The 26,491-nt window shown below is 37.8% G+C and overlaps 2 protein-coding genes across 2 annotated transcripts in view; one reads left to right on the plus strand and one right to left on the minus strand.

Moving 5' to 3' along the window:
• The first annotated feature begins 1,819 nt into the window (after positions 1-1,819).
• On the plus strand, positions 1,820-21,804 carry LOC145328873 (uncharacterized). The gene is made up of 8 exons (XM_080172797.1): positions 1,820-1,966; positions 4,503-4,638; positions 5,264-5,418; positions 6,089-6,203; positions 9,032-9,144; positions 9,624-9,699; positions 10,314-10,453; positions 21,189-21,804. Exons 2-8 carry the CDS (start codon positions 4,525-4,527, stop codon positions 21,331-21,333), a joined length of 858 nt encoding a protein of 285 aa, XP_080028923.1. The 5' UTR covers positions 1,820-1,966; positions 4,503-4,524; the 3' UTR covers positions 21,334-21,804.
• The window catches only part of LOC145327531 (cytoplasmic dynein 2 intermediate chain 2), a 31,229-nt gene continuing 26,380 nt past the window's right edge, over positions 21,643-26,491 (minus strand). The window contains exon 20 of the mRNA XM_080171076.1: positions 21,643-21,760. Coding sequence (XP_080027202.1) covers positions 21,643-21,760 — 118 coding nt within the window. The remainder of the gene's footprint in view (positions 21,761-26,491) is intronic.

The following is a 26,491-nucleotide window of genomic DNA, read 5'->3' on the forward strand; positions in this document are numbered from 1 at the left end:
TTTTAAAACTAAAATTGAATCCCCCCCCCAAAAAAAAATTTTAATTTTTTTATTTTTCTATTAAAATTGTTTTTTAAATTTTAAAATACGAAAAGTTAGATTGATCAAACCTCTGGGGGCACAGCCCCTAGAGGCTAGGGGCGAAGCCGCTAGTATTATATAAATGGGCAAAAGAAATTCTTTCAAAAATACATTTTTTTCAAATGATAGCAAATAAACCAAAAGTGTCCTCCTTATTACTCATCGAATAAACAAATAGATATACAATATTAAACTTAATTTAGACAATAAAGCAACAAATTTAAAATTTATTTTTTGGCTTAAATGTCAGGATACCGCACAAAAGTTCTTTATAAAATTGTAGGAAAAAGTAAACTTAAAGAGTAATACACTCAGTATTCATACTTTCTTGCAAAAAAGAAAAAAAATATTGCTTTAATTTCATCAACCCTATTGTATAAAGTAGTAAGGTTTTTTTCTGAAGCTCAAGATCTCAACAACTACTCAGTAGTTGTTGAGTAGTTACTACTGAATTGATTATGTTTTTCTATTTTAAGATAAGCTTCACATAGGTCCCGTGTTGGTTTTAGGTCATTATATTTTCAGATTTAAACTTTATGTGGTTTTAAGATATTTTTCTTGCAGCCACTAGAGACCCTAAATGCTAAAGGCGCATCCGTTAGTATTTTATAACATAATTTTACACGAAGTGAGGGTTGGAATTTTTTGTGGGGAGGGGAGGGGTTACTTTCTACCAGGGGCAAATTCAAAAGAACGAAGGTTAATTCCCTCCTTCCCCCCACCTTAATCAAACCTTCTTAGGTCATATACTTAGCATTAGATCGATCCAATGATTTTCTAGATCTTACTCGTCACATACGGACAAGCATACCTCCATCCACTCCTTATAAAATGAAAGAAGTCTATTGTTTCTACTGCAACACCGTTTAAGGCACAGCACTGAAAAAAAATCATTTTTCAGTTATCTTTTATTTGAAATCAGAGATAACCTAAATTTACTATTTCTTAAAACAGTTGTAATTATAATGCACACCAAAAAAATGTTTGGGGTCATACATGATAAAACTAATTAAAAGAGAAGCTTAAAAAACGGTGCATTGAAAAAGGTATGGAGAAAAGAAAGGGTTGGGAATGCGGTCAAAAGAACAAAAGGAAGCTTTTGGGGATCACGCTGTGTTAAAGTACAAGAAAAGTTTAAGAGGTTCAGATTCATTTGAAATCAATGATTATTAGTCTATTGTCCATAATAAAAAGTTCCTTGTAGCCTTTTACGAAAAAAGGTCTTTGACGTTCACAGAAAAAGAAATGTAAACTCCCTTTTTTGTTAAATAAAAAATACTAATTGCCTCCTCTAGTCTCTAAAGAGGTCAGATAATAAGCCTAAAAGCACCCAAAGATATTATTTAACTTGATGCTGTCTAAAATGGTGCAAAAAATGGGGACAAATTTCAAATTGTTTTGGCCTGTGACGTCATACCCCCATCTCTTTTCTAGGGGGTTTCTTTCCTCCTTCCCTTTTCTTTCCCCTCACTTGTGACGTAAATAAACAGCCCCGTCAAATCAATTTCAAATTTGTCCCCATTTTTTGCACCATTTTAGACAGCATCATTTAACTTCCATAAAAAAAAATCTGAGATCTTTAGCCTCAATCAAAAAAAACTTTTTACTACTTTCTCAATTACATTTGTGTAATCTAAATAAGCTTTTATAAATATAAATCTCACCTTTAACTTTCCTTATACTCCAGCACAACATGAGGAGTGTATAGGCTAAAGGAGGAGAGGGGAAGGGGGGGCATTACTATGGAAGCGGTCAAGTGAGCTGGAAACAGGTTTAGTCGGAACTATTCGACTCAGGTGCGAGCAGAGAAGGTTGTGAGAGCCTCTCTCTCTTTTCTTCCATCAAAGTCCTCCATCTTTCCATCATTCATTACTCATACATTTAGGTATATATTTAAATTAGTTTTTGTTTGTATTTTCGTACCTTTCGGTTACTCTACGATTTTTTATACACATTTGTCCGTTATTTTCTGGGTTTTTTTAGGTGAAGATTCCTCTTAACAATTCGAATTTAACTTTTACTTTATTATGTTCGTGCATTTTCTTCTTTCTGGAGAATTGTTATGAATGTTGTTATTCTTGTTGTATATAAATGTTATTATCATATAAAATGTAAGTAGACATTTTTGGGATCTTAAATAACAACAAAAAACTTTTCAGCTTATTAAGTGTTTTGTCTATTTGGTTAACAGGAGTATTTCAAGTGTTAATTTTGTTCAAATAATTTAAATAGTTCACAAAATCAAAGTTTTTTTTTTAAAGTCTGACCTTAAACGGAATGTACATTTTTCGTTTTAATCAAAGAGTTTTACACATGCAATATGTGTTTTACATAGCTTAAACTTGTCAAAAAGTCTTTCAAGTTTGATTTTTTTAGCAAAGGCTTTGGTCCACATGAGAATGAATATATTTTCTAAATAACCTATTTAATTGGGTTGGTTGTTTGATAAGGTATAGAGTTATGTTAGGTTAGCTCCCTCATACAGAGGTGAATTCTTTAAAAACTTAAAAAAATTACTGAGACTCGCTAAAAAGTTTTTGTGAAAATCCTCCAAAATCGCGTTAAAAATCTACAAAAATTAAACAAAATCTTATGTTAATAACCCTTTTATGATTTTATTTTACTTTTGTAGATTTTTTATGCAATTTTGGAGGATTTTTCATATTTTTTAAAGAATCCACCTCAGTTTAGGTTATCGCAAGGTTATTTGGGTTGAATCTTAAGGGAATTAAATTCCATTCTATCAACAATGTGAGTGTGTTGCTTTTATGTACCCCTGTCCCCTTTCCTTCCAAGAGTTCAAATTAAAGAAGTAAAATGTAAAATTGTTTGAGGCAGGGATAAAGTGATGGGAAAATGGGAAAAAATCTTGGACTTTGGGCACTAAACCTAATGTAACTTTATTTAATTTTATTATTCTTTTATTTTACAGACTCAGAGCACTAGCGCAAAGTATGCCTTTAAAATTCAAAACAAGTTTGGATTTGGGTTGGTTCAGCAAAATTGCATAAGCATTTATAAGCTCTCCTGTAAATTGTAGTTTAGCTATTTTGAATATGAAACTAAAACATAAAGAGATTAAGAAATTGAACTTTACTCGTTAAAATATAAACCAGAGGTGAATTAAAAAAAAAATTCTGCCTCACTAAAATTTTAGTGAGGCAAAAATATCTCTCTAAACTTTTAGCGAGCCTCACTGATTTTAGTGAGGCAAAATTTTTTTAAGAATTCACCTCAGAATATAATAGTGTCCTCTTTAGGGAGCCTCACTGATTTTAGTGAGGCAAAAATTTTTTAAGAATTCACCTCAGAATATAATAGTGTCCTTTTGAAGGTAACTGAGTAATTATTTTAATTTTTGTTGTGTCCAGATATGTCACTCTAATTATATTTGCATAAGCAGATTTGGCTACATTTGGCTAGATCCCTCAAATAACGCAGTGGATCATAAAAATACAAACACAACCAAATTCCCATATTTATAAAATTAAAAATGCAAGAGAAGGAGAACCTGTGGAGTTAGGTTGGGTGCAGAGTAGCCCGTTTGGATTCAGATTCCTGTTCGTGTCTCTTAGCAGTTCAATATTTTTTCGAGTCCTTGAAAAAAAAGAGTTGCTCGTCCAGTTTTCAATGTCTATTTTCCTCCCTTAAAAAAATGGGTGTTGAGGTTAAATGAAAAATTGGTGTTTTGAGTGACTATACTTGACTTTGAGATTTAATGTATAATTGTGTCAAAAAATGTGCAATTTTCTTTCTAAAATGCAATTATATTTTGCAGAACTTGTTTGTCGTTAGAGCATTCTTTTTAAAAATATTATAAAGAGAAAGTTTAAAGATAAAGGTTTACTTTTAACTTTAATCTGTTTATTGGCCATTGTATTTTTCCTTGTATAAATTCACTAGAGTAAAAAAAGGATTGTTCATATTGTTCTGATTTTAGGATATATTTTTGTAAACATGGCACCCTCTGCAGTCTTCTTTAGTTTAGCTAGTTGTCAATTAGACAAGTTGGGAAAGGGATTGATAAAAAAAAAAAGATTTTCTTCGTCGGTTTAAGCAATATTCGGGTGGCTAGATTATTAAAACATTCGTTTTCGATTTGCAACCATCATTAAGTCCCCTCTCTCAATATAATGTGGGAGCCTTTGTAAAGTAGAAAAAAAAATCGACGGTCTACCAATTAAAGTAAAAGAAGAGAGGGGGCACTAGTAATATGTAACCCTACCCACGGGTCGGGGACACTGCCGACTTTCAATTGGCTCTTTGAATATCAGCCAATAGCGTTGGAGATAGAAACACAGACCAGTCGATACAAAAGAGCAATTAGCTAGCATTCCAAAAAGGCTCCAACAATTTGGACTAGGTGGTTGTCTATACATCTATACCTATACATATATCATTATTTAATAATTTTGTTGTAGGTGAGTATAAAATCTCAACACCATGGACGCCATCAGAAAGAAGATGCAGAGCTTGAAGGGCGAGACAGAGGCCCTCTACGCCACCATCAGGAGGTTTGAGGACCAGACTAAGATGTACACAGCCACAGCTGATCAGGTATAAATCTATCTATCTATCATCAATCGGTTTATTTATTTAACTATCTGTTTATCTATCTATCTATGTAAATACCATCAGGAGGGTCGTGGACCAGACTAAGATGTAATTGTACACAGCTACAGCTGAAAAGGTGAACATCTACATATCTATCTATCTACTATCAATCTATTTATCTAACTATAAAACTATCTGTTTATCTATCTATCTATGCTACAAACCAACAGGAGGTTCGTGAACAAGACTAATTTGTACACAGCAACAGCTGAAAAGGTGAACATCTATCTATCTATCTACTATCAATCTATTTATCTAACTATAAAACTATCTGTTTATCTACCTATCTATGCTACAAACCAACAGGAGGTTCGTGGGCCAGACTAAGATGTACACAGCAACAGCTAAAAAGGTGAACATCTATCTATCTATCTACTATTAATCTGTTTACCAATCTATTTATCTTTGAGTTGAGTATCCACACGTTTCTACCACTAATCGTAAAGGGGTGATTGTGTGTATTAACATTGGGGATGTACATCAATTTATATGCTATTGTCTTATCCCTTTAAATCCCTGAATTTTCACACATTCTAAGTAACCATCTCTCTATCTATCTGTATATCAGGCTGACTGTGACATCCGTGACTATGGTAAGAAAGTGCAACAGCTGGAGATTGGATTTGACGAGACGAACGACAAGATGATCAAGGCCACCGAGTCTCTCGAGGAGAAGGAGAAGATGTTCAAGGAGGTCGAGTCGGATGTCGCCGCCTTGTCCAGGTACATGCTTGTTGGAGATAATGAGTGTCATGTGATTAGAATAGAATGATTTAGGCGTATTTTTATGATGTCACACATGACATTTTCCGTATCACCGTTCTTGTCAATAATTAAATCTAATTTTTTGTTAGAGAATCTACTCTACGATTCACTTTATATGTCCATTTGTCTGTCTATATTGCTATGAGGAAAATATGGCTGCTATTAAGGATATACTGCTAATTAGTTAGCGAAAATATCTCTTAACAAAAGAGCAACCAGTAAATAATTTACTTTGTGTGTCAGTCGGGCAAAAATATCTATTTGTTTTAGAAATGTTTCGTTATTTGATATTGTTAATTAATCACATATTCTCTCCTTTTCTTTATCTTCTTATGACTACTAGACATCTGCTCTATAACTTTCTTTGTCCGTTTGTCCATCCATGATTTCTTCATACCTTGTTACTTATGGATACTACCTTTCTTATTTTTTTCACCTTCTTATATAGGATAAAGTTACTTCTCAAAGCTAAAGATTAAAACAAGGACATATGAACTCATAGGAAAATAAGCATTCTATATATACTCAAATTCATCAAGAAATAATAGAAAATAGAAAAGCTACTGTATGTGAAAAGTCGACGATACCCGATACATCGTTTTCTTTCTACGATCCCAATATTATTTAGACGTATCATGTTGATGGAGGAAGAGGCCAAGAAGTCTGAGACCGCTCTGGCAGAGACAGTGACCAAGCTGGCCGTCACTTCCAAGGAGGCGGATAACGTACTCAAGTCTGTTAAGGTGAGTTTCATCTTTTACGTGGTTTATACATCATAAGCAAGGATGTTCTTAAGGGTGGGGGGGGGGGAGGTGTTACAGAGATGAATATCCCCTCCAAAGCAATTAGGAAGGTGGGTGAACTTAAAAATGTTAGGAAAGAACTAACTTTTGTGATTTTTTAAAATAGCTAGTCGGTACTTTTAGTACGTAGTAGATGTATAATGATCCATAGAATTTAGATATGCAATCGTTTTTTTGCCGATCTCTTATTTTGAAGTAATTTAAGCTTTAGAAAAAATGAGTTGGTTTTAAGACAACAAAAATTGCCATTATGAACAAAAATCATAAGATCTTCAATTTAACACCTTACTTTTTGAATTCTGTTGAGTGATGTTGAAAAAATCTAATTTGTTGAACCCCGGTGAATCAAAACTTTGAACTTTGGGAGCTCGTAACGAATGGGTTAAAAAAATCACAAAAGTTCTTTATTAGTTTACCCTTCTTCACCAATAAAGATACTCCTAAAAAAATTATAGGATAGGTTAAAAAAAGGTTAGGGCTCTTCAGGGTTAGACCAACGTGCAGGGGTTAAAAAGATAAGGGGAGGGTTCAGTGGTTAAGAAATAGGTTAAGGTATAAGCCCCAATTTTTTAAAACAATAACTACAGTGTGTTTTATTTTATGAGAACTTTTTTGAAAGCAATTTTACCCCACTTATAGTTATCAGAAATTAATGATTAATGGCTTATTTTCTTCGTTTTTTAATGCAATTTATAAAACAACAAACAAATATTATAGTTTTAGTCTAAAAAGTACAGTAAAATGTAAAAATTTAAAACTTAGGTGTCAACATCTAAAAATGGTTTTAGCGCATTTTTCTTATGTTCTACCTTTTGCAAGAATGGCTGCAAAACGCTTCAAAGTTGAGATATAGAGCTAAAAATTGATACAGATACTATTGGGGACATGTACTAGAATATATCAAAGTTTGAAGGCCATATCTCAATCAGGTAGGGAGTACTGGCCCTCCAAAGTCAACTACTGAAAATCAAAAAAAAAATTCTTGCAAAGGGTATAAGATTTAAACATAAGAAAAATGCGCTAAAACCATTTTTAGATGTTGTCACCTAAGTTTGAATTTTGGATTTTACTGTACTTTTTAATTAAAAAACTGAAATATTTTTTTAATGTTCTATTAATTGCCTTAAAAAACAAAGAAAATAAGCCATTAATAAATAAATTCTGATAACTATAAGTGGGATAAAATTGCTTTCAAAAAAGTTCTCATAAAAAAAACACACTGTATTATGTTAATACCGTACATTTTTACACTGCTTAATAAAAATATCATAAAAATATGTGTTGACTTGAAGTATTAATCCAACACGAGTTTAATTGATCAATGTAGAATATATATATATATATAATGTAAATATTATAAATAGAGTGCAAACAACAACAAAAATTAAATTAAAAATCAATTTCAAAAAGCAAAGCTTATTATAATAAGGGTCGGTCCGTTCGTCCGTCCGTAACGGTTAGCTCTTTTTGTCAATCTAGACATATTAGAATTATATTTTTGATTTCAAACTTTGCATTATGTTTCGCATAATAATTAAGTGCGTTTTAGGAAGCGTAGCAAGTAGTTACCAGAATGTCAGTACTACCATTTAAAATATGCTGATTGTACAACAACTTTTTATATGATGTAATTATCTAATTCATTTGATTTTTGGAGTAACGTTCTTTGGACAACAAGTTAGTACAATATTATAAGCGAGGCATCTCTATAATTAAATCCTTATAGATAAAAGTATTTTCTTTTTCCTGTATCCTGTATTTACTCAATTTTGCCAAAAAATATGTACAATTTAGTTTAGACTTACAAATTGATATTTTGCTTATTAGGTTCTAACACTTCCTTCCTTTCTTATGATTTTGTCATCCTTGTTCAAATTGCAATTCATGGTCATTGCATACACATTATTGATGTTTTTCTTTATTTCTTTTATCATGTGATGCTTTTCAGGGAGGGAGGGGACATTGAGCTGTTTATTACACTAGTCCCTAAAGTTGTATAATAACATTTTCTTATTTGTTTTCATAACAACTATGGGGACTTCAAGTGAATTAGAATGGTTGATTCATTCAATTGAGTATCCAAATGGTTTGACCACTAATTGTAAGCTACAAAAGGGGTTGTCTTGTGTATCACAATTGGAGATGTATATCAATTTATCGGCCATAGCCGTAACCCTCTAAAACCCTGGATGCTTTTAATGCAATAAAAGAAATATAATTTTTGTGCTTACAATGTATTTATTTGACATCCATCAGTTTCTTCCTATTTGCAGATTTTTCCTTTCTATTATCTACAAATATGATTCTTTATCTTTTTGAAAATTTTTACTTCATCTCTCAAACATTGAATATCTTTCTACCAAAGTATAGGCTACACCCACCCCTAGAGGCATCTAGGGGCACTTTAGAGGGGTTGGGTTAATTCAAATACCCCATTTTTATATCCTATTTATAATGAATAACTAATTTTTTGTGGATTTTTTTCTTAGTGTTGATTATCTTTGGAAGGTAGTGGTACGCAAAATAGTTTTAAACCTTCCCAGGACCTGTGAGATGCTAGATTGGAAAGGAGAATCATATCGGTTCAGCGTTTAGTAAGATCCTTTGGCGCACACACACACACACACAGACAGATATCTTTTTACTTCATTTTTTGGATGATTTATTAGTATAGTTATTAATTTTCCTTTTTGTATGCATCCAACTCCTTATATTATTATATTTTCTTATACTCTGTCATCTATCTATCTATCCCTTTCAATGTCTAGGGTGTTGAGAGCAAGTGTATGGGTAATGAGGTGAGTATTGAGGAGCTTGACAAAAACCTGAGAGCCACCTCCAAGATGGCCTCTGACAGCGAACAAAAACTGGATGAATTGAGCAGGAACATTGTTATCCATTACATTATTAACAAATATTATCCATTGCACCTAGAAGCTATGGGCGAAGTAAAACGCTTAATTGATTGGGTCATCTAGAAGTTTTTTTTTTGGTTGCTTTGGGGGTTCCCGTATGGTTTAAGGTTACAAATCTGTCCTATTTGTGTTACTAATGGTGCAGGGACTTTTAGGTTTAACTTGGGGTTTAATTTTTTTATTACTTGGGATGATTTTAGGTTTTTTCCTACCACCTCTCATCGAATTATCAGCCCTTATACGCTTGGGATGCAGCTGCTAGTATCTAAATATATGATAAATTTCAGAGTGGCTTGTTTAATTATCGTTATAAGAATTTTATCAGCTCATTTAATTTTAAGGAGTTTATATCTTTTAAAGTATAAAATCCACCAATATAAAGGGAACTAATTTTTTATAACACACTTATATATTCATAAACAATGTAATGGATATTTTCATTGAACAGAAAGTTGGGCGTGCAGGAGAGCGAGTTGAAGAGAGGTATTGACAGAGCTGAACTTGCTGAGAGTAATCTTAAGGTACATATAGTTGTATAGTTGAAGGGAGGTATTGACAGAGCTGCACTTGCTGAGAGTAATCTTAATGTACATATAGTTGTAGAGAGGTATTGACAGAGCTGAACTTACTGAGAGTAATGTAAGGTATATATAGTTGGATAGTTGAAGTACTCAAAGTTTTCAAGCCAACCAAAAAGAAAACATGTTTATTAAACATTGGGTACCAGTAAAATTACAGTCCATGTCCCTTGCCTCCCTGGGTTTTGATAAAAATCATGCTTTTAGCATAGAAATTTTTAAATATGTTTTCCATTCTTTCAGGGGCGAATTTTAAACTTTGTGATCTAGTAGAACTACAGTCCAATGTTTTTTTTTAGGTTTTGTAGCACGTTTTTCTTGGTGTATTTTCGAAAGTATCATATGTATTTCCTCTATACATTTATACACCAGAATATAGCAAACACATAGTTTTTTATATTAAATAAAATGGAGATTTTTTGAGATTAAGTTTCAAAAAGTAACTTTTTAAGTGCCAAAAAGAATATATTTTTCAGACAATCAACGCTTTTTCATTTGTTACTAAAGGCATTTTTGAATACATTATTTTAAAAATTTAACTATATTATTTTCTGTAGAAAGTTGAGAGTGAGTTGGAGAAGGTTGGTGAGAACATGAAGACTCTGGAGAAATCTGCTGAACAGGCTCTGGAGAGAGAGGAGAAACTCAAGGATAAAATCCTCCAACTGCAGGCTAAATACAAGGCTGCTGAAGCCAAGTAAGTACATATTTATGCAAAAAAAAAAGATAAAAAAAGAATTAATGATAATTTTTTTTTTAAATCAATAGTTAAAAATTCTAATTAAAGAAAATTTGTTTGCTCTTTTTGAGTTATGTCAGGTTAAGTATGCAATTTGCTAGCAGACGAAAATGATCCCAACCACCAATTGATCCATGTAGTTGTCTGGAATATACATCTATACTTATACATTTATTAGTATTTATAGAAATTTGATGTTTTTAATTTAATTTTAAACACAATTGCATAAACCAAATTCATTTCATGTGAAAATAAGAGCAAATAAATTGGGGTCATGATAATTGAATTAAAAGCCTTACAAAAATTTAAGAAAAGTGTTCCAAAAACATTTCATAATTCAATATCTTTTTTTATTTCTCATTACAAAAGTATGAAGTTAAAGGTATAAGACAATGGCCGATAAATTGATTTACATCCCCAACGATGATACAAAAAATTACCCCTTCTGTTAATTACCATTAATGATTACATCGACTGGACACTCAACTTTATAAACCAACCCAATAAAATTCAATAATTGTCACCAAAGCAGTTTTTTAGCCAACGAATTAGAAAACGTTAGTACACTTTGGGGACAAGTGTAAAAAAGCCCAATGTTCCCTTCCCTCCCTGGTACAAAAGACTGGCTTGAATTATTTGAATTGCAAATTATTGTGATTGTTTCTGTAGCATAAATTCTTTACTCTTCAGTTTTCACAGGGCTGATTCAAGTTCTAGTTACGTAAAAGCTTGAAAATAAAGAATTTTAAACAATTGGCCAAAATAACTTCCAAGTTTTTATTTTATTTTTCGAGGTAATTTAATGTAAGAGGAATAAAATGAAATATGATAAATTTGTTAGGGGGAAAGTGAAATGTCAAATTTACTTGATTTGTAAAAAGCAATATCTTTGTCCCAATGTTTATTGAAGGGTTTCGTTAATCACCTATTAACCCCCCCCCCCCCACAATCATAAATCACCCCTTTTGAACAGAGAGAGGGCTGTCTATTACACTAGTCCCCAAAGTTTTGTAATAACGTTTTCTTATTCATTGGCTTAACAACTTTTGGAACTTTAGGAAATTTTGACTTGTTGTTTTTTTAAGTTAATTGTTTAAACATTTTAAAAACTAATTTTAATCTACAGAAGGGGTAATTTTGTGCATCATCCTTGGAGATGCACATCAATTTATCGACCATTGTCTTATCCCTTTAGATCCCCGACTTGATTCTTATTTTCCTAACTTTTAGTATATAATCTAGGGGCTGGGCCTGGTCTTTGATTGACATTGTGCATAGATCTATGTGTGTATGTGTGTGAGTGTGTTTGTGTGTGTGACCTCTGTTGCAAATATTTGAAGTATTTAATCTGGAGACAAAGTAACTTATAGGCGTAGCATTTCACCTTTTTATGTCGCACACAGTGTTACACAATTTCAGCATAAAAACATACAAATTTTCAACAAATCAGATATTTTTGTACGCTGGTTCTGAAATACACTGAAACATATTTTCGTTTTACAGTTTTAGAAAATAACAAGGATAACAACATCCATAAAAGCGAAGCACTGAAACGGTAGGACAAATTGACATTAACACTTGTATAGTGTCTGAACTGAATAATCAGAATATAAAAGTATAAGAGTCGAAGCAAAATTGTAAATAAATTTGTTGAAAAACTGCTTGATACAAGACAAATGTTTATGGAAAAACTTACATTTTTAGGACTTGATTATAAAGTTGCTTCGCTTATAATATTGTTCGTTGTTGTCCCAGGAATAAATATACAAAAATTCAGATCAAACGTATAATTAGATCACATAAAATTTGTTGTTAAAAGAGTAGAAAAATCAACATGTTTAAAATGAACGCACGGATATTCTGGTAATGATTATAAAGTTGCTACGCTTTCTAAATCGTACCTGACTACTACAGGAATCACCATGCAAAGTTTGAAATCGATAGGACAATTCTAACATGCCTAAATTAACGAATAAAAGCTATCTGTCTCGGACGGACGTACGGACCGACCCTAATTATAGAAAAGCTTCGCTTTTAAAATCTCAGGGAGGAAGGGGACATTTTTTACTACACTTGTCCCAAAAGTTTCATTATTACGCTTTCTTATTAGTTGGCCTCAGAACTTTTAGGACTTTTTTTGAATTTTGATTGGTTGGTTCAATAAGTTGAGTGTCCAAACGTTTTAACCACTAATTCTACTCTACAGAAAAGATAATTTTGTTTATCATTATTGGGGATGTACAATGTACATCAATTTATCGGCCATATTCTTATCCCATTAGACCCCTGTAAAAATCATAGAATTAGTCCATGTAGCACTTAGTAATCTGCGAACAAATATCACTGTTTTAAAATTTAAAAAATATCACATATAAATGTTAGGACGAAAATAGATATGGATCTTAAGCAATTACTATCTACCATTCAAGATATAACAAACATATACAAAGCATATTTGTTACGACTCTTTTCAATAATTAAAGTATTCCGAACGACTATCGTTACATAAATAAAAAAATTATAATTTTTGTCTTGCATTTTTTGGGGGGAAAAATTAAGTTTTTCTGTACTTTGATTGAAGTAGGAATGCAAGTGAAATTAATTATCAAAAAAAAGACAGAAAGGGAAAAAAATAAAAATAGATAGTAAACAGATAATAAGAAAAGTGGTGTCTCAATGATATTAAATATATGTATATTAAAGTAAAAGAATAGGGGGTTATGATTTATATGAAACTCTCCTCTCATGACAGAGACCCTGTCTCGATCGATTTTGTATTGGGTCTTTGTAATTAGAAAAAAGTGTAGGAAATATTAAAACATCCAAGTCCCTACAAAAAAAAATTTGCTAGCAGACGAAAAGGGTCTCTGCCACTAGAAGCCGCTTGTTGTCTGGATTATACATCAATACTTTATTTATGCATTTACTATATGTTTCACACACAAAAAAATAATTGTCATGAAAATGAAAAAAAATTTAAAATGATTTAGAAATGCTTTTTATATTCACAAAAAAGATTTTGGCCCATAACCTTTAGGACTTTGTCCTTAAGTTATTTGGGCTCCCCATAAATTATCATATTTGCTTTAAAAAAGAAATAGAATTATTAAGAGGAATTTTTTTCTTGAAAAGCTTTGTTCTTAGAAGAGGAAGTGGGAACTCTCTATCCCCCCACCCTCCCCAAGTTTTTTACAATGTCTTCTTCAAGGGAGGTGTGATGTACTGTGGTATCCGCCGAGGATGAATGGCAGACACCAGAGTTCAAATGACTACGGCAGTGTGAACAGACGTGGACACCTATACTATAGAGAAGCTACGCTTCTCTAGCAATCACTAAATAATAAACAGGATCTATTCAGTTGTTCCTTTATTGAAGGTCTAAGGATTACTAAAGTTATATACAACAAACAATAGCTACACAGATAGGAATAAATAATCATAAATAAAAGCAATATAATACATATACAATAGTCAGTTTGGGCAATAATGATCCCCCATCCCTGGAAAGGGTGGGGGGAATTAACAATACAGCTTAACCATAATAAGGCTGTCAGAATCAATCATTAATTTTAGGCATAGGGAGGGGGTCGGCAGACCCCTTCCCCAGGACTCGGGGGAGGGCCTTTGGCCCTTCCCCGAACCCCGGTCAGGGTTGCCATAGGCATGGCTCACGGTTGCCGAATACCACAACTCTCCCCTCGGAAGGCTGGGAGGGGGTCTCCCTGCCAGACTTCCGACAGTGGTTGAGGCCTTCGGCCCGCTCCTTAGGGCTAAGATATATATACAACGATAATGATTCAATGGAATCCTAGTGGTGATTTTCAGGGCTGATGGGCTCCCAACGTGGGATAGAAGGTAGAGGCTGGCTTTGGTTGGACACGTAGCTCGGCGCCAGCAGGTGTCAGGTTGGCGTGGGGCACAGCCGCTGCGGGGCCGGTCAGTAACGGGGCATTCTGGTTGTTGTTGGCAGCGGCTGGGGCACTGGCTACCAAGTTGACCGTCTGAGCGACAGCCTGGCCTCCCGAGGGGCCGCGGGGCTTTCCAGAGGGTGGTCCAGGCCTGCCTGGGCGGTCATGCCCGCTATCAGCTGATTGCATGGACACCATTTCCTCGGCTGCTTCCCGGCCGATAGGAATGGCATCCCAGTCTACTGAAAAGTCCCGGGACTTGGCATGGGTGAGTCGGGCTCTGGCCAAGGCCTTCCTGTACAAGGTTGGATGGTACAGGAACACTTGTGACATCGCATTCATGGCGGCCCGTACACCTCCTTGTGCGGCTGCCAGGGAAATGATGGTTAAATCCCCCAGCAGTTTGAGGATCAACAACAGCAAACACAGTATGGCTGCGCCATCTCCCCACTCGTGAATAGTTTGTCTGAACCCAGCCCAGACATCCAGGGCGGCCTTTCCTTCATCCGCCAGTCGGTCGATATTGTAGGACACGATCCCATGGTCTCCGGTGGCCGAACAGCTACCTTGCTGAACGCATGAGCCATAAGACAGGCCGGTCAGCATGGCGGCTTTATACGCTGGGAACGATAGCAGCTGCTGCCAGTCGTTCAGCTCAGCCTGCAAATACAAGCCTCCCGAACTAAAGTCATCCAAGGGTTCTGTCAGCAGCTGCTTGGGCGTATCCAGCGGGGGTGGCCTCTTCTTAGGTGCGGGGGTTAGCTCTATCCAGCCTTCCTCCGCGTGCACAGTTAGGGGGTAGGTGGAGGAGCAAGGAATCTTGGTGGCGTGGCCGCTATACACCCTTGTCACGGCGTCTACGAATCCTGTGGGTTCCACTGGTACTTTATCCCAACATTCATTGCTCTCACGGACAACATATTTGTTGCGTTGGCAGGTAAGCTGGAGCAGGACATCTCCCCTCAGCACAGAGAACGTGCTCCCCTGGACACGCACCGGGTGAGCCGGGTCTAGTTGCTGGAGCTTCCAGCAATTGGCCGCTACTTCTTCTGCCGCTGTGCTTTTCATGCGTGTCTCCAGGGTAAATCCAATGTAGCCTGCATGTATCTGGGCCTGCAGGGGGACATCCACATCCCTGGCCGATACTCTGGGCAGCGCTGCCGCGGCCGGGTCAGCTGCCACGAACAATGCTGGGTGGTTGGTGGCATGGGCCTCAAAGTCGCAGTTCACTATTGAGGTGGGGGTGGTCATGTTGATGAAGAACTGGGCTTGATGGTCAACCAGGAACGCATCCATCACTAGGCTAGGCTGGAGGCTGCGGATCAGCCCCAAGGGGCAATCTCTCCCCAGGTGGTCCCACACGTAGGTGGCTTCCCCAGTAATGCAAGACAGCTCAGAATGGGGACATTCTAGGGTCAGGTGGTCAGATTGGGACTCCACCCGTCCATCCTCTACTACGTAGGTCTCTTCCTTGACCAGCAGCCGTCGTTCCTGGAGCACTAATTCATTGCGGTACAGCTGGCCCTCGAAATGGACGTCCTCCCCTTCACAACCCACCCCCTCGGGGCTGTTGACCAAGGCGCCCACCATGTCGAGGGTGAAGAACAGGGGATGGTTCAGCTGGAACGTCAGTGGCTGGGTCTTGCCTGGCAGCGTGTAGACTCGGTTCCTGGCCAGGTCTCGGCACGTTTCTGGATCAATCTTGGTTGGCCTCATGAGGGTGGGGACCGAGGTCACCTTGAGGTGACCCCATACCCCACACCTAAATGTCCACTGGGACACGGTGAGCTGACAACTATATCCTGTTGTTTCCCTAATCTTAACTTGCTGCAGGACATGTACCTCGTGGCCCAGGGGCACCTCCTGGTGTAGCGGTTCCGTGCTACACATCTTCTCCTTGTTGTAGGCTGTGACGTGGGTGGGGTTGGCGCAGTCCCACCCTACCAGGACGTAGCTAGTTGTAGGCCACACGGCTGCAAACAGTAGTCCCCACAGAACCATCCACCAGTGTGAGAAGCTACCAGACAGCCATCTACCTCGCACACGCGGCTGGGGATCTTCGGCTCGGGCCACGGCTGCTTCTTGGGGCTGGACACGGCTGGGTTGCTCCTGGCTAGATACAAATTTCCATTGAGCATTATCTTTGGGTGCCCGGGGCATCCCGATACCCTCCCCAATGACAGACTGACAGGCGACTGGCGCCTGCCTGGGTGTCGGCTCCCCTAGCCCCAAGGGGTCCCTTCCCTTGTCCATGGCATGCCCAGTGGCATGGGGCTGAAGTGCGTGTGGCACAGGCTCGCCCTGAATTACGTCCCTCCCCTGCCCTAGGAACTCAGGTGCATGTGGCACAGGCAAGTCCTTATATCCCCAAATTTCAATCTCCCCAGCCTCTGGTGCAGGAGGCACAGGCAAGGTTGGGGGGTTACAATAATTTGGATACAATACATTTGTCAAATTTAACTTATCCTGGCTCGACTGGAAGTGATGGGCAGCTGGGTTCCCTCGGCTGGCAGTGGGCGCTGGATGGTGTATGGCTGGGCTCTCCCTACGGGCTGGTGGCGCTGACTGACTGGGGGTGACGGGTGTCACCCCTTCCTCTGGGACTGCTGGCTCGTTCCAGGATCCAGGTATCTCGGTGGCGGCGACGGTTGTCGCCCCAGGCACCAGGGTGGGGGCGCTGGATAGCACCCCCCAGTCATCGCAGGTGGCGGCGCCGGGTGGCGCCCCATACATCGACTCTGATGCGCTGGTTAGCGCCTCCTGCCTCTCTCGTTCAACGGCCGCCAGGGCCTCTCCGTACACCGTCTCAGTGACGCTGGGTAGCGCCCCTCCACTCTTGCTGGGTAGGCTCGGTCAGGCAGGCCCCATCATGTTTAGGCTGAAGGGCTGGGGCCTCAGGACTTCTGGCTCGGCGATGTTGTTGGGCTGCACAAACTCCGGCCCCAGGTGGTTGAGGCTGAAGCCCAGGCCAACCCGGTTGGGTTCAGCCGCTCCTCCCAGTACGTTGATTCTAGCTGGGACGGTTCCAAACTGCGGCATCCCGTCGGCTCGGCCCGCTGCGTTGGGGGCGGCTGCTTGCTGCGGTGTTGCTGGGGGCGCGCTCCCTTCCATGTTGGCTACTCTGCTGGGCTTTCCTGGGGGAGCGCCCTTGTCTGCAGTGCGCCTCCGGCCGGCTACCTGGTCCCAGTCGGCTCTGCACTCGGCCGCCGTATGGCCGGCATAGTGGCAACGGTCGCACTTGGCAGGACGGTCACGGCGTGGCTGGGTGCGTCTCTCTTCTAGGCTGACTTCCATAGGCGTCGGACAGTCTCGGGCTCGGTGGCCTTTCCCTTGGCAGCGGAAACAGCGGCCTGAAGTCTTGTCATCTGGGGCGACCTTCCCCATCTGGTGGAGACCCGGAGCCAAGGCGCCAATCTCCATTGGCTCCGACTCGTCGTAGTGGGGCAACTGGACGCTGGCTGATCCCGTGAGCCCGTCGGTGGCGTCCACTAGGCACACACCCTCCTTCAGCTGCTTGGTAATCATTGTGACGGTGAACATGGCTCGCCTCGTGTACTCAGGTACCGAGGCGATCTCATGACTCATCATTTCACGTGTCACATTAGCGTTACGAATGCCACGATTTAATTCGTCTATCAACAATTCAAGGTCCTCATGGCTGTAGGCCTCCCTATACAAGGCACACTTTGTGGATATGTATGCTTGTATAGGTTCTGTCGAGTGTTGCCTGTAATCCCTGAAGGCTTGCTTCAAAGTCTGGGATTCAAAGGCTGGACGAAATAACATTTCACACTCGGCCTTGACTTGTTCGTATGTCAAGGCTTGGCCTGCCTCGCCAAACAGATAAGAGGCCATCTCCGCCGCTTTCCCCACCAGTGACAGTAAAAGGGCGTTGCGGCGGTTTAGTGTGTCATGGGGAGGCACGCGGTAAGCCGCCCATGACATCTCGAGTCTGCGGATGTGGGAACTCCAGGATTGCTTGGGCGGTCCTCTATACTCCGGCAGGTTACTCAGCATCAGCTTGCGGTACTCGGCTGGAGCCGGTTGGGGGTCATCCTGGAGCCATCCTTGGGCTTGGTCGCCTCCTGGCGCTGGCGGCTGCTCCATCGGGTCAACGGTTCAGCGGCGGGACACGAAGTTTTAAGTCAATACTATAAATGGTTTACACTTGAGGCTTTCTAGCCTAGCAGCCAACACTGTTTATCACTAGGTTGGTAGTTTAACTACAAAGATGTAACTTAGATGTACTTGTCACTAGTTTTTTTCTGAGTTGTAGAGTAGGCTGGTAGGGGTAGATAGCTGTTGAGGGTCTGAACTGCTGTCAGGAACTGATTGGGTTTTCCCTTATCACACTATAGATAGGAGGGAGAAGTTTGTAAGTCTTGTTTTCTAAAAATATCTCTGTTAGATGCTATGGAGTAGCTCCGCTCCGGTGTGTGTGTGTGCGTGAAATATCCTTTCCTTGCAACGCGCTTACGCACCGTCAAATCCGCGCACACAGGTAAAACGCGCACTTATCCCTCAACCCGCTCTCTCATTGGTCCGCTTTGTCTTATTTGTCCGTTGAATTTTGTTATACGTCCCGAACTCTGCTGCGCGACCCGTAAATGGCGCTCTGTTCTCCCGGTCGCTATCTCCACACCGTGGGCGGACTTAGTCAAGTGTGGGTAGGAGGGGGGAAGCGCGTGAGGGGACGGGGTAAAACCGTCCGTTTCCCCCTGTGGAGAGGGGGGAGTGCTGTGGGTTTGAGGTAACTGTGTGGTGAGGTAATTGTGCCCTTTACCTTAATCCTGGGCTTATTGTTATGTCACCTCGATTGTATTTTCCTCAATGGATGGTGGGCCCCTCCCTTTCCTCTGGAATAAGGGGTGTATTTGTTGTGCTGGAGGCTTGGGTGGTTAGATTGTTTATCAATGCATTGTTATATTACATCTAGATTCTATTTTTGGCCTTATCACAATACACAGCAGATTTGCTTACCAAGCCTGTTCTATTTTTAGTTTTATCACAATACACAACAAATTGTTTACCAATCCTTGCTCATAAATCTATTGTTCAGCCTTCACACTAGGGTGGTAATCCCTAAAATGTGATATAATATCTGCTTTTCTAGATGGGTGGCTGCGCTGTAGCCTCTCAGAATACTTGGAGTTGACGTAGTTTCCTCTGCTTGGTACACTACACTCGTATGTTGGCTCGCAGCTCGCAGCTATTTGGCGTGTTTCAGCCTGTCGGCGGCAGGGAATGTCCCGTCCTGCAGCGCCGTGTATCCGAATCCAGCTGGTGGCGGCAGGGAATGTCCCGTCCTGCAGCGCCGCTGGTTCGAATCCTTGGCTTGTTTCAGTCTGTCGGCGGCAGGGAATGTCCCGTCCTGCAGCGCCGTGTATCCGAATCCGGCTGGTGGCGGCAGGGAATGTCCCGTCCTGCAGCGCCGCTGGTTCGAATCCTGCTATCTCTTGCAGTAAATGTTGGCCTATTTTCAGCCGTTTACACTTAGTTGGCCTGTTTCAGCCCGTCCGCAGGCCTGTTTCAGCCCTTGAGCGCTCAATTCTCCGTTAGATGTCGGCGCTTCTCGCGGTTCTCCGTCAAGTTTCGCTGCTCTCCGCAGTCTCTCATCCAATCTCGCTAGATTTCGCTTCCACAACTGCCGGATGCAGAGTTAGACCTTGCTATCCAGGGTGGGTAATTCAGGTTGCTTGTGTCAGTTTTGCCAGTTTCACTGCTGGGAGTACCTTAGCCTCAGCTGCGCGTCTGCTCTACACTTGTGGTTTGCCGTAATCTCACACAGCTGTCATTAAAAGTTGTGGTATCCGCCGAGGATGAATGGCAGACACCAGAGTTCAAATGACTACGGCAGTGTGAACAGACGTGGTCACCTATACTTTAGAGAAGCTACGCTTCTCTAGCAATCACTAAATAATAAACAGGATCTATTCAGTTGTTCCTTTATTGAAGGTCTAAGGATTACTAAAGTTATATACAACAAACAATAGCTACACAGATAGGAATAAATAATCATAAATAAAAGCAATATAATACATATACAATAGTCAGTTTGGGCAATAATGATCCCCCATCCCTGGAAAGGGTGGGGGGAATTAACAATACAGCTTAACCATAATAAGGCTGTCAGAATCAATCATTAATTTTAGGCATAGGGAGGGGGTCGGCAGACCCCTTCCCCAGGACTCGGGGGAGGGCCTTTGGCCCTTCCCCGAACCCCGGTCAGGGTTGCCATAGGCATGGCTCACGGTTGCCGAATACCACAGTACCACTTGCTCAGAAAAGTAGGGCTTAATTGGTTCAGTTGTTACTTAGAATCTAAGCTTCAGACAGACATTGCTTTACTTTACTTTACTAAAATTGACTCTCGAGACCTATTGCTATACGCTGGATTAAAACCGCTTCTCAGCCATACTGAAAAAGCACGTATAGCATCGAATTACATACGATTTTTCACAAATATTAAAATAAAAATCTTTAAACTAATTCTAGTTTTGATAGCTCGGGCCTTCGGCCCCTCGGGCTAACAAACCTGGTTTTCATTTTAACATTTTTTCATTTGAAAGCTGTCTATAATCATATGTGAAAAATAAATATTGATATTGAGTTGTCAATTTTGTAGCACCACAAAAAAGAGATCACACGATTATTTAGCCGAGGAAAAAACAATCTGTTAAATTAGATAGAAAAAAAAGTATCTATATCTGTGGGCAGAGTTACATATAGCTCTTGCCCCCTCTATTCTTTTACTTTAATTTTTTGACTAAGACATATGAATCTAGGTTCGAGTATGGTGAGATGAACATCGCCAAGCTGAACCACAGAATCAACGATATCGAAGACGAGATCTACAGAGAGAAACTCAAGATTAAGAAGTCCTCTGATGAGATGAATGATACTTTTGATGATATGTTGGCTCATTATTAGATCATCTTTATCCTAAATCACCATAAAAAATGAGTCATTTTCATTGATTTTTTTCAATATGAAATGAAAATAGAAAGATTTTTTTCGAAAAAAAAATCTGTTTAATATTTTATTTTTCAAACAATACAATTATATAAAAAAAAATAATGAATTGAATATTGTATATGTAAACATAAAAGTAATAATTGTGATTTTATTATTATTAAGTTTTGTTTGAAAGTTTGTTGCGCCCCCAGTCTCGGCGCAGCAACTATCGTATCGCCCTGCCACACACATACACAAGCTCGCCACGCTACGCCCCACGACAGACTAGAGGCGTTGGAAGGCCAACGCCTCAAAGGCGGTTTTGTTCTTGGTTGCCGCCTCCGTGATATTGGCTGGAAACCGCCAAACATAGACCCTGCCGTATATATCGCCCGCCACTAATCTGAAAGAAATATACATATCTTAATACTTTACGTATACCAAAAATTTAGTTTTTTATTCTTTATTGAAAGCTACTCTATAATTACTTTGGCAGTATTTGTACGTAACTACTCTGCAACAAGGAAATGATTGTCCTTCCCCAATTAATTACCCAAAAATGGAAGTACCTTCGGTGTTATTTAATAATGCAGCTACTCTAAACTAGGGTTTGTTAATACGTTTAAATCTCTCACTTATAAATAGCTTCAGTATATTATTTGTTACCATCAGACGGTTAATAGTTATTTCTCGCATCGTATTATAAACAGCTTTCTGCGGATAAATTCGTAGAAATACGAAAATAATACGATGCTAGACATAGTTTTTTCGTATGGATGAGAATCGGTTCCTATCCACCGGATTCGAATGAATACGAGAAATGTAATTCTTTTTTTGTATAATAAACTATCGTTTACTACATTCTTAAATAGGTTTGAAATGCGATAGGGTTCAAAGATGTAGCCACTAATTTCAGATAAAAAACTTACTACTCTATATATGTAATACTTTATTTATTACTAGGAGCACTTGAGTAGGGGGGAGTTGAATCCCAAAACCTTTTTTTTTAATTTAGATCTATTTTAAAAGTAAGAAAATTTTTTTTTTATTTAGTTTTAAAAAATTTGATTTAATTTCTTTTTTTTGGAGGTAATTTTTTTCTAGGGGCGATTTCTCCTAAGAGGGTGGTGGTATCTTCCCCCAAAATAGTTAAACCTTCCCGGGACCTATAAGAATCTACCCTGTTAAGGAGAACACGATCGGTTCTGCGGTTAGCAAGTCCTTCGGTACAGACACACAGATAAACCACACATCCTGTTATTTTATTATACGGATATTAGAGGGATAGTAGAGCCTCCACATTACATTTTTGTTTAAAGAAAAAGAAGAAAAAATACAACCCTCCCCCATTTTATAATACACTTTTAATAAGACAATAATAAAAATGTCATTCTGAAAGAACAATATTTTACAATGAAAATTAATAAAAATTCAATAAAAATTAATTAAGTAGATGGTAATACACACACGATCATTGATAATTAAAAACAATAATTTTAATAAAATCAACAAGGACAAACACGTTTATAAATAGCGCAGCAATAACGGATTAGAAGAACAATGAGTGAAACAGTGATAAGCATGTTATGATTAGTTTGAAGATCTAAGATTAATGAATTTTTTTCTCGTATTCATTCAAATCCGGTGAATAGGAACCGGTTCTCATCCATACGAAAAAACTATGTCTAGCATCGTATTATACAGATGCGAGAAATAACTATTCTCAATATTAAGCATTTTTTTAAATTGTTCAATAAACAAAAAAGACGTAAATTTAGATAACACAGTCAAACAAAGTGACGTGGGGACAGACACTTATTTTAAGTTGTCTTCGCTGCGCTTCTTACAAATTACTACTCGTGTATCGAAACGTGTTAAAAGTTTGAATGGAATATATATATGGCACATTATACGGTGGGGTAAAGTCAGGAATAAAGTACGGTTTCGCAGGCTCGGAACTTAATATTTTGTTCATGTAAAATGTAAAAGTCAGTTCTTTTTAATTTTATATTTTAGCCAATACACAAAAAGACAATTTCTGCAAAGTTGAAAATTTTGTTCTCTTGTTCTTCCTTCCTCCCACTCCCAAATAATAATAGTTCCATCCTTTTTCATCTATTTGGAAAAGTTAGATTGAGTAAAAATTCCTTGGAAAATGTATTATAGCATTTCTTTATATTAATATCTATCAAGATTAAGAACAATTTAGTCTTGAAAACAATTAAACAAGAAAAATCTTTATGTATAGTTATGAAGCCAAATAAAAGTTAATTGTTAAAGAGACTTATTCTTTTGGGAGAAAATAGTGCAAATATTTAAAAACCTTGCCATGCCCTATCAGAAGATACAATGTAAAGAAAAACATATCGGTTCATTGGTTGGCGAGATCCTTTATTACACACAGACAAATAGATAGACACACATGCATCATTTGATGGTATATTAGGGTTATCTCCAATAATTTAGCATAAATCGGTCTCAAAATTATAAAGGAAGAAAATTATACCAATTACATTTTGTAACACCTACAAACTTTTGGTAACAATTATAGAGATTCTATGCTTTCTAAAATGTATCTTTTTATTACAAAAATCCTCATGCAAAGTTTTAAATCTAATATTCTAAAATACCTAAATCACCGTTACAGAAATACGGACGCACCTATCCTTAATGTAGGTAAGCTTCTCTTTAAACAATAATCTTTTTTATTGTTTAGAAATACTTTTTTATACCACAAAGATATTGTATTTTTAATATTTAAAACAAAGGAAAAAAATCTTTTAAGTCTGTTCTTCAGAAAATCTAGTTTGAACCAATTTAGAAAAGGAATTTTATCTTCTGGGTATGGTTTTAGAATATATCCATTCTTCTGGGCCTTTATGTAGATGCTATCGGCTACGCCCCTGGAGGCCTTTAGGAGAACTGAGGGCGAGGAGGAGGTTAAATTAGTTTTGTCTTCCTTTTATTTCTTATTTAATGAAGAGGTAATCTTTTTTGTCTGTAGCGAAGGATATGATTCTCCTTTGAAGTGAGGCTTCTTATAGGTTCTAGAAAAGTTTTAGGCTAATAATAAATAAGTCTGGATATGAATTTTAGGCTATTTTTCTACCCTTCCTCATCCCTTCAAATATAGATCCTCTTGATTTAAATATGAATTAAATTTGTACTATTGCGTCATTTTATCTGTATGTAATTGAATGTATGCTCGCAAAGATCAAGTTAACAGTTAGAAAAGACCGATAGTTCCACAATTATAAGGGAAGTTTAGTATTGGTCCAGAGCTGTATTAAAAATTTCAATTTCCCCCCACAGCGCATTTTTGGTAAAGCTCCTTGGGGGACATTGGAGAAAAAGCATAGAAACTATTTGAGCTTTCATAATTTAAAAAACAGAAATCGAAGAAAATTTAATGAATTTTTAAATACAATAGTTGAATTGAGTCAGGGAGAGTACAAACTTCTTTCCAACTAAACCAAGCCTCCACTTAAAACTAATACACCAGCTACCAAAGACAAAACCTAACAAATATTTTTGCCACTGTCCCATCCCTGACTGAATTACAATCATTTAAATCTATTTGGCCATGGCCTTGCAAAGTGAAACTATTTCTGCAAGGAATTTATTTTGGCGAGCAAAATAAAAATCAGAGTGTCTAAATAGTGTCCAAAAAAGCTTTATAGAAAGTCCAAATAAACTTTATAGAGTGTCTAAATAGAGTGCCCAACTAAGCTTAATAGAGCGTCTAAATAGAGTGTTCAAATAAGCTTTGCAGAGTGTCTGAATAGAGTTTTCCAAAATGCTTTACAAGGTGTCAAAATTTATAGTGTCTAAACTGAATGCCCAAATAGAAAATCAAGTTTTTTTTTATCTTTTTATATAAAAAAAAATTTTCTTTTATAAAAGTATTAGGATATCTTTCTTTGTTTCTGTCTGTACCGAAGGATCTCGCTAACTGCTAACAATGTAGCTTCTTATGACAGTTTCTACTTCCATGACGTTCCTGCGCTACTTATGATATTGTCATCCTTGCTTGTTATCTGCTTTGTCTCCTATGTATTTTCCAAAGTAATTAAAAGTAGTGATTTTGTTTAAATAAAGAAAAAACACACACAAATCAATAACCTAGTGATAAGTAATAAGGCACTATGTTCCACGAGTGACAAAAAATCGTTTTTTACATTTTGGAAAATACACTTTTAAACAATTGTTTAGTAATATACACAAGTTTTTGGAAATAAAGCCGAAAGAATTAGCTCTTTATTATGAAAAATAAGAATTTTACGTGTAATTATACCAGAGGTATGGAATTAAGTTCCTTTTCATCATTGTAAACAACTATTTTTAAGGTCAACTAAACTACATTTCAAATCAATGTGGACCCCTTATTTTTAAAGCTATTTTTAAGTATTATATATTTTTGGAACCAGTATGTAATAATTTATACGTTTAGCCTTTAAAAGAAGTCAAATCTCCATTTTTTGTTGTAATTGTAGATGGTTTTCTTAGCATACTCGATTTCTGTAAAATAGACAATTTTCTTCTAATGAAAATTTTACGTTTGGTTCCAGATCTTTTAAGACCAAAAGAGTCCAAGCAAATCCTCTTACATGGTGATATTAGATGTATGTACAATATCAGAGAACTTTACCCTGTGTATGCGAAGGTATGCGAAGTTTGTTTTTTTTAAGCCCTAAAGATACTGGGTCTATAAAAAAATAACAATTTTTTAAGATATAAAAGTAATTTATTTTTCTACTTATTTCCAACACATAATCAATTAAACTAAAAGTAAAGAAAAGTTTTAAATAAAGATTATCCCTAAATGTCTAGGCTCTTATTTGAACTATTTTACCTTTTTATTGGGGGGGGGGGGGGAGGGGGGTAATGCCCCACTTATATCCACATCTAAACCCATTAAAGCTAGAAGTTTAAAAAATTTTATGTGGTTTCCTAGTTCAAATATATATTCTTATATAATTAGCATTATTTACTCCCTTCACACTTATATTAAGCAATTTTTTTCCAAAGGTGCTTTCAAAAAGACAAGTAGAATTTGTATTGTTTAAGATAGAAAATGCTTCCTTTCAAGTAAATTGAAAATAAAATGAAAGTCTTATATCAGAGATTTATAGGG

Source organism: Acartia tonsa, chromosome 9 (genome assembly GCF_053477335.1).
Source record: "Acartia tonsa isolate MP-2025a chromosome 9, ASM5347733v1, whole genome shotgun sequence".
Lineage (NCBI taxonomy): Eukaryota > Metazoa > Arthropoda > Copepoda > Calanoida > Acartiidae > Acartia > Acartia tonsa.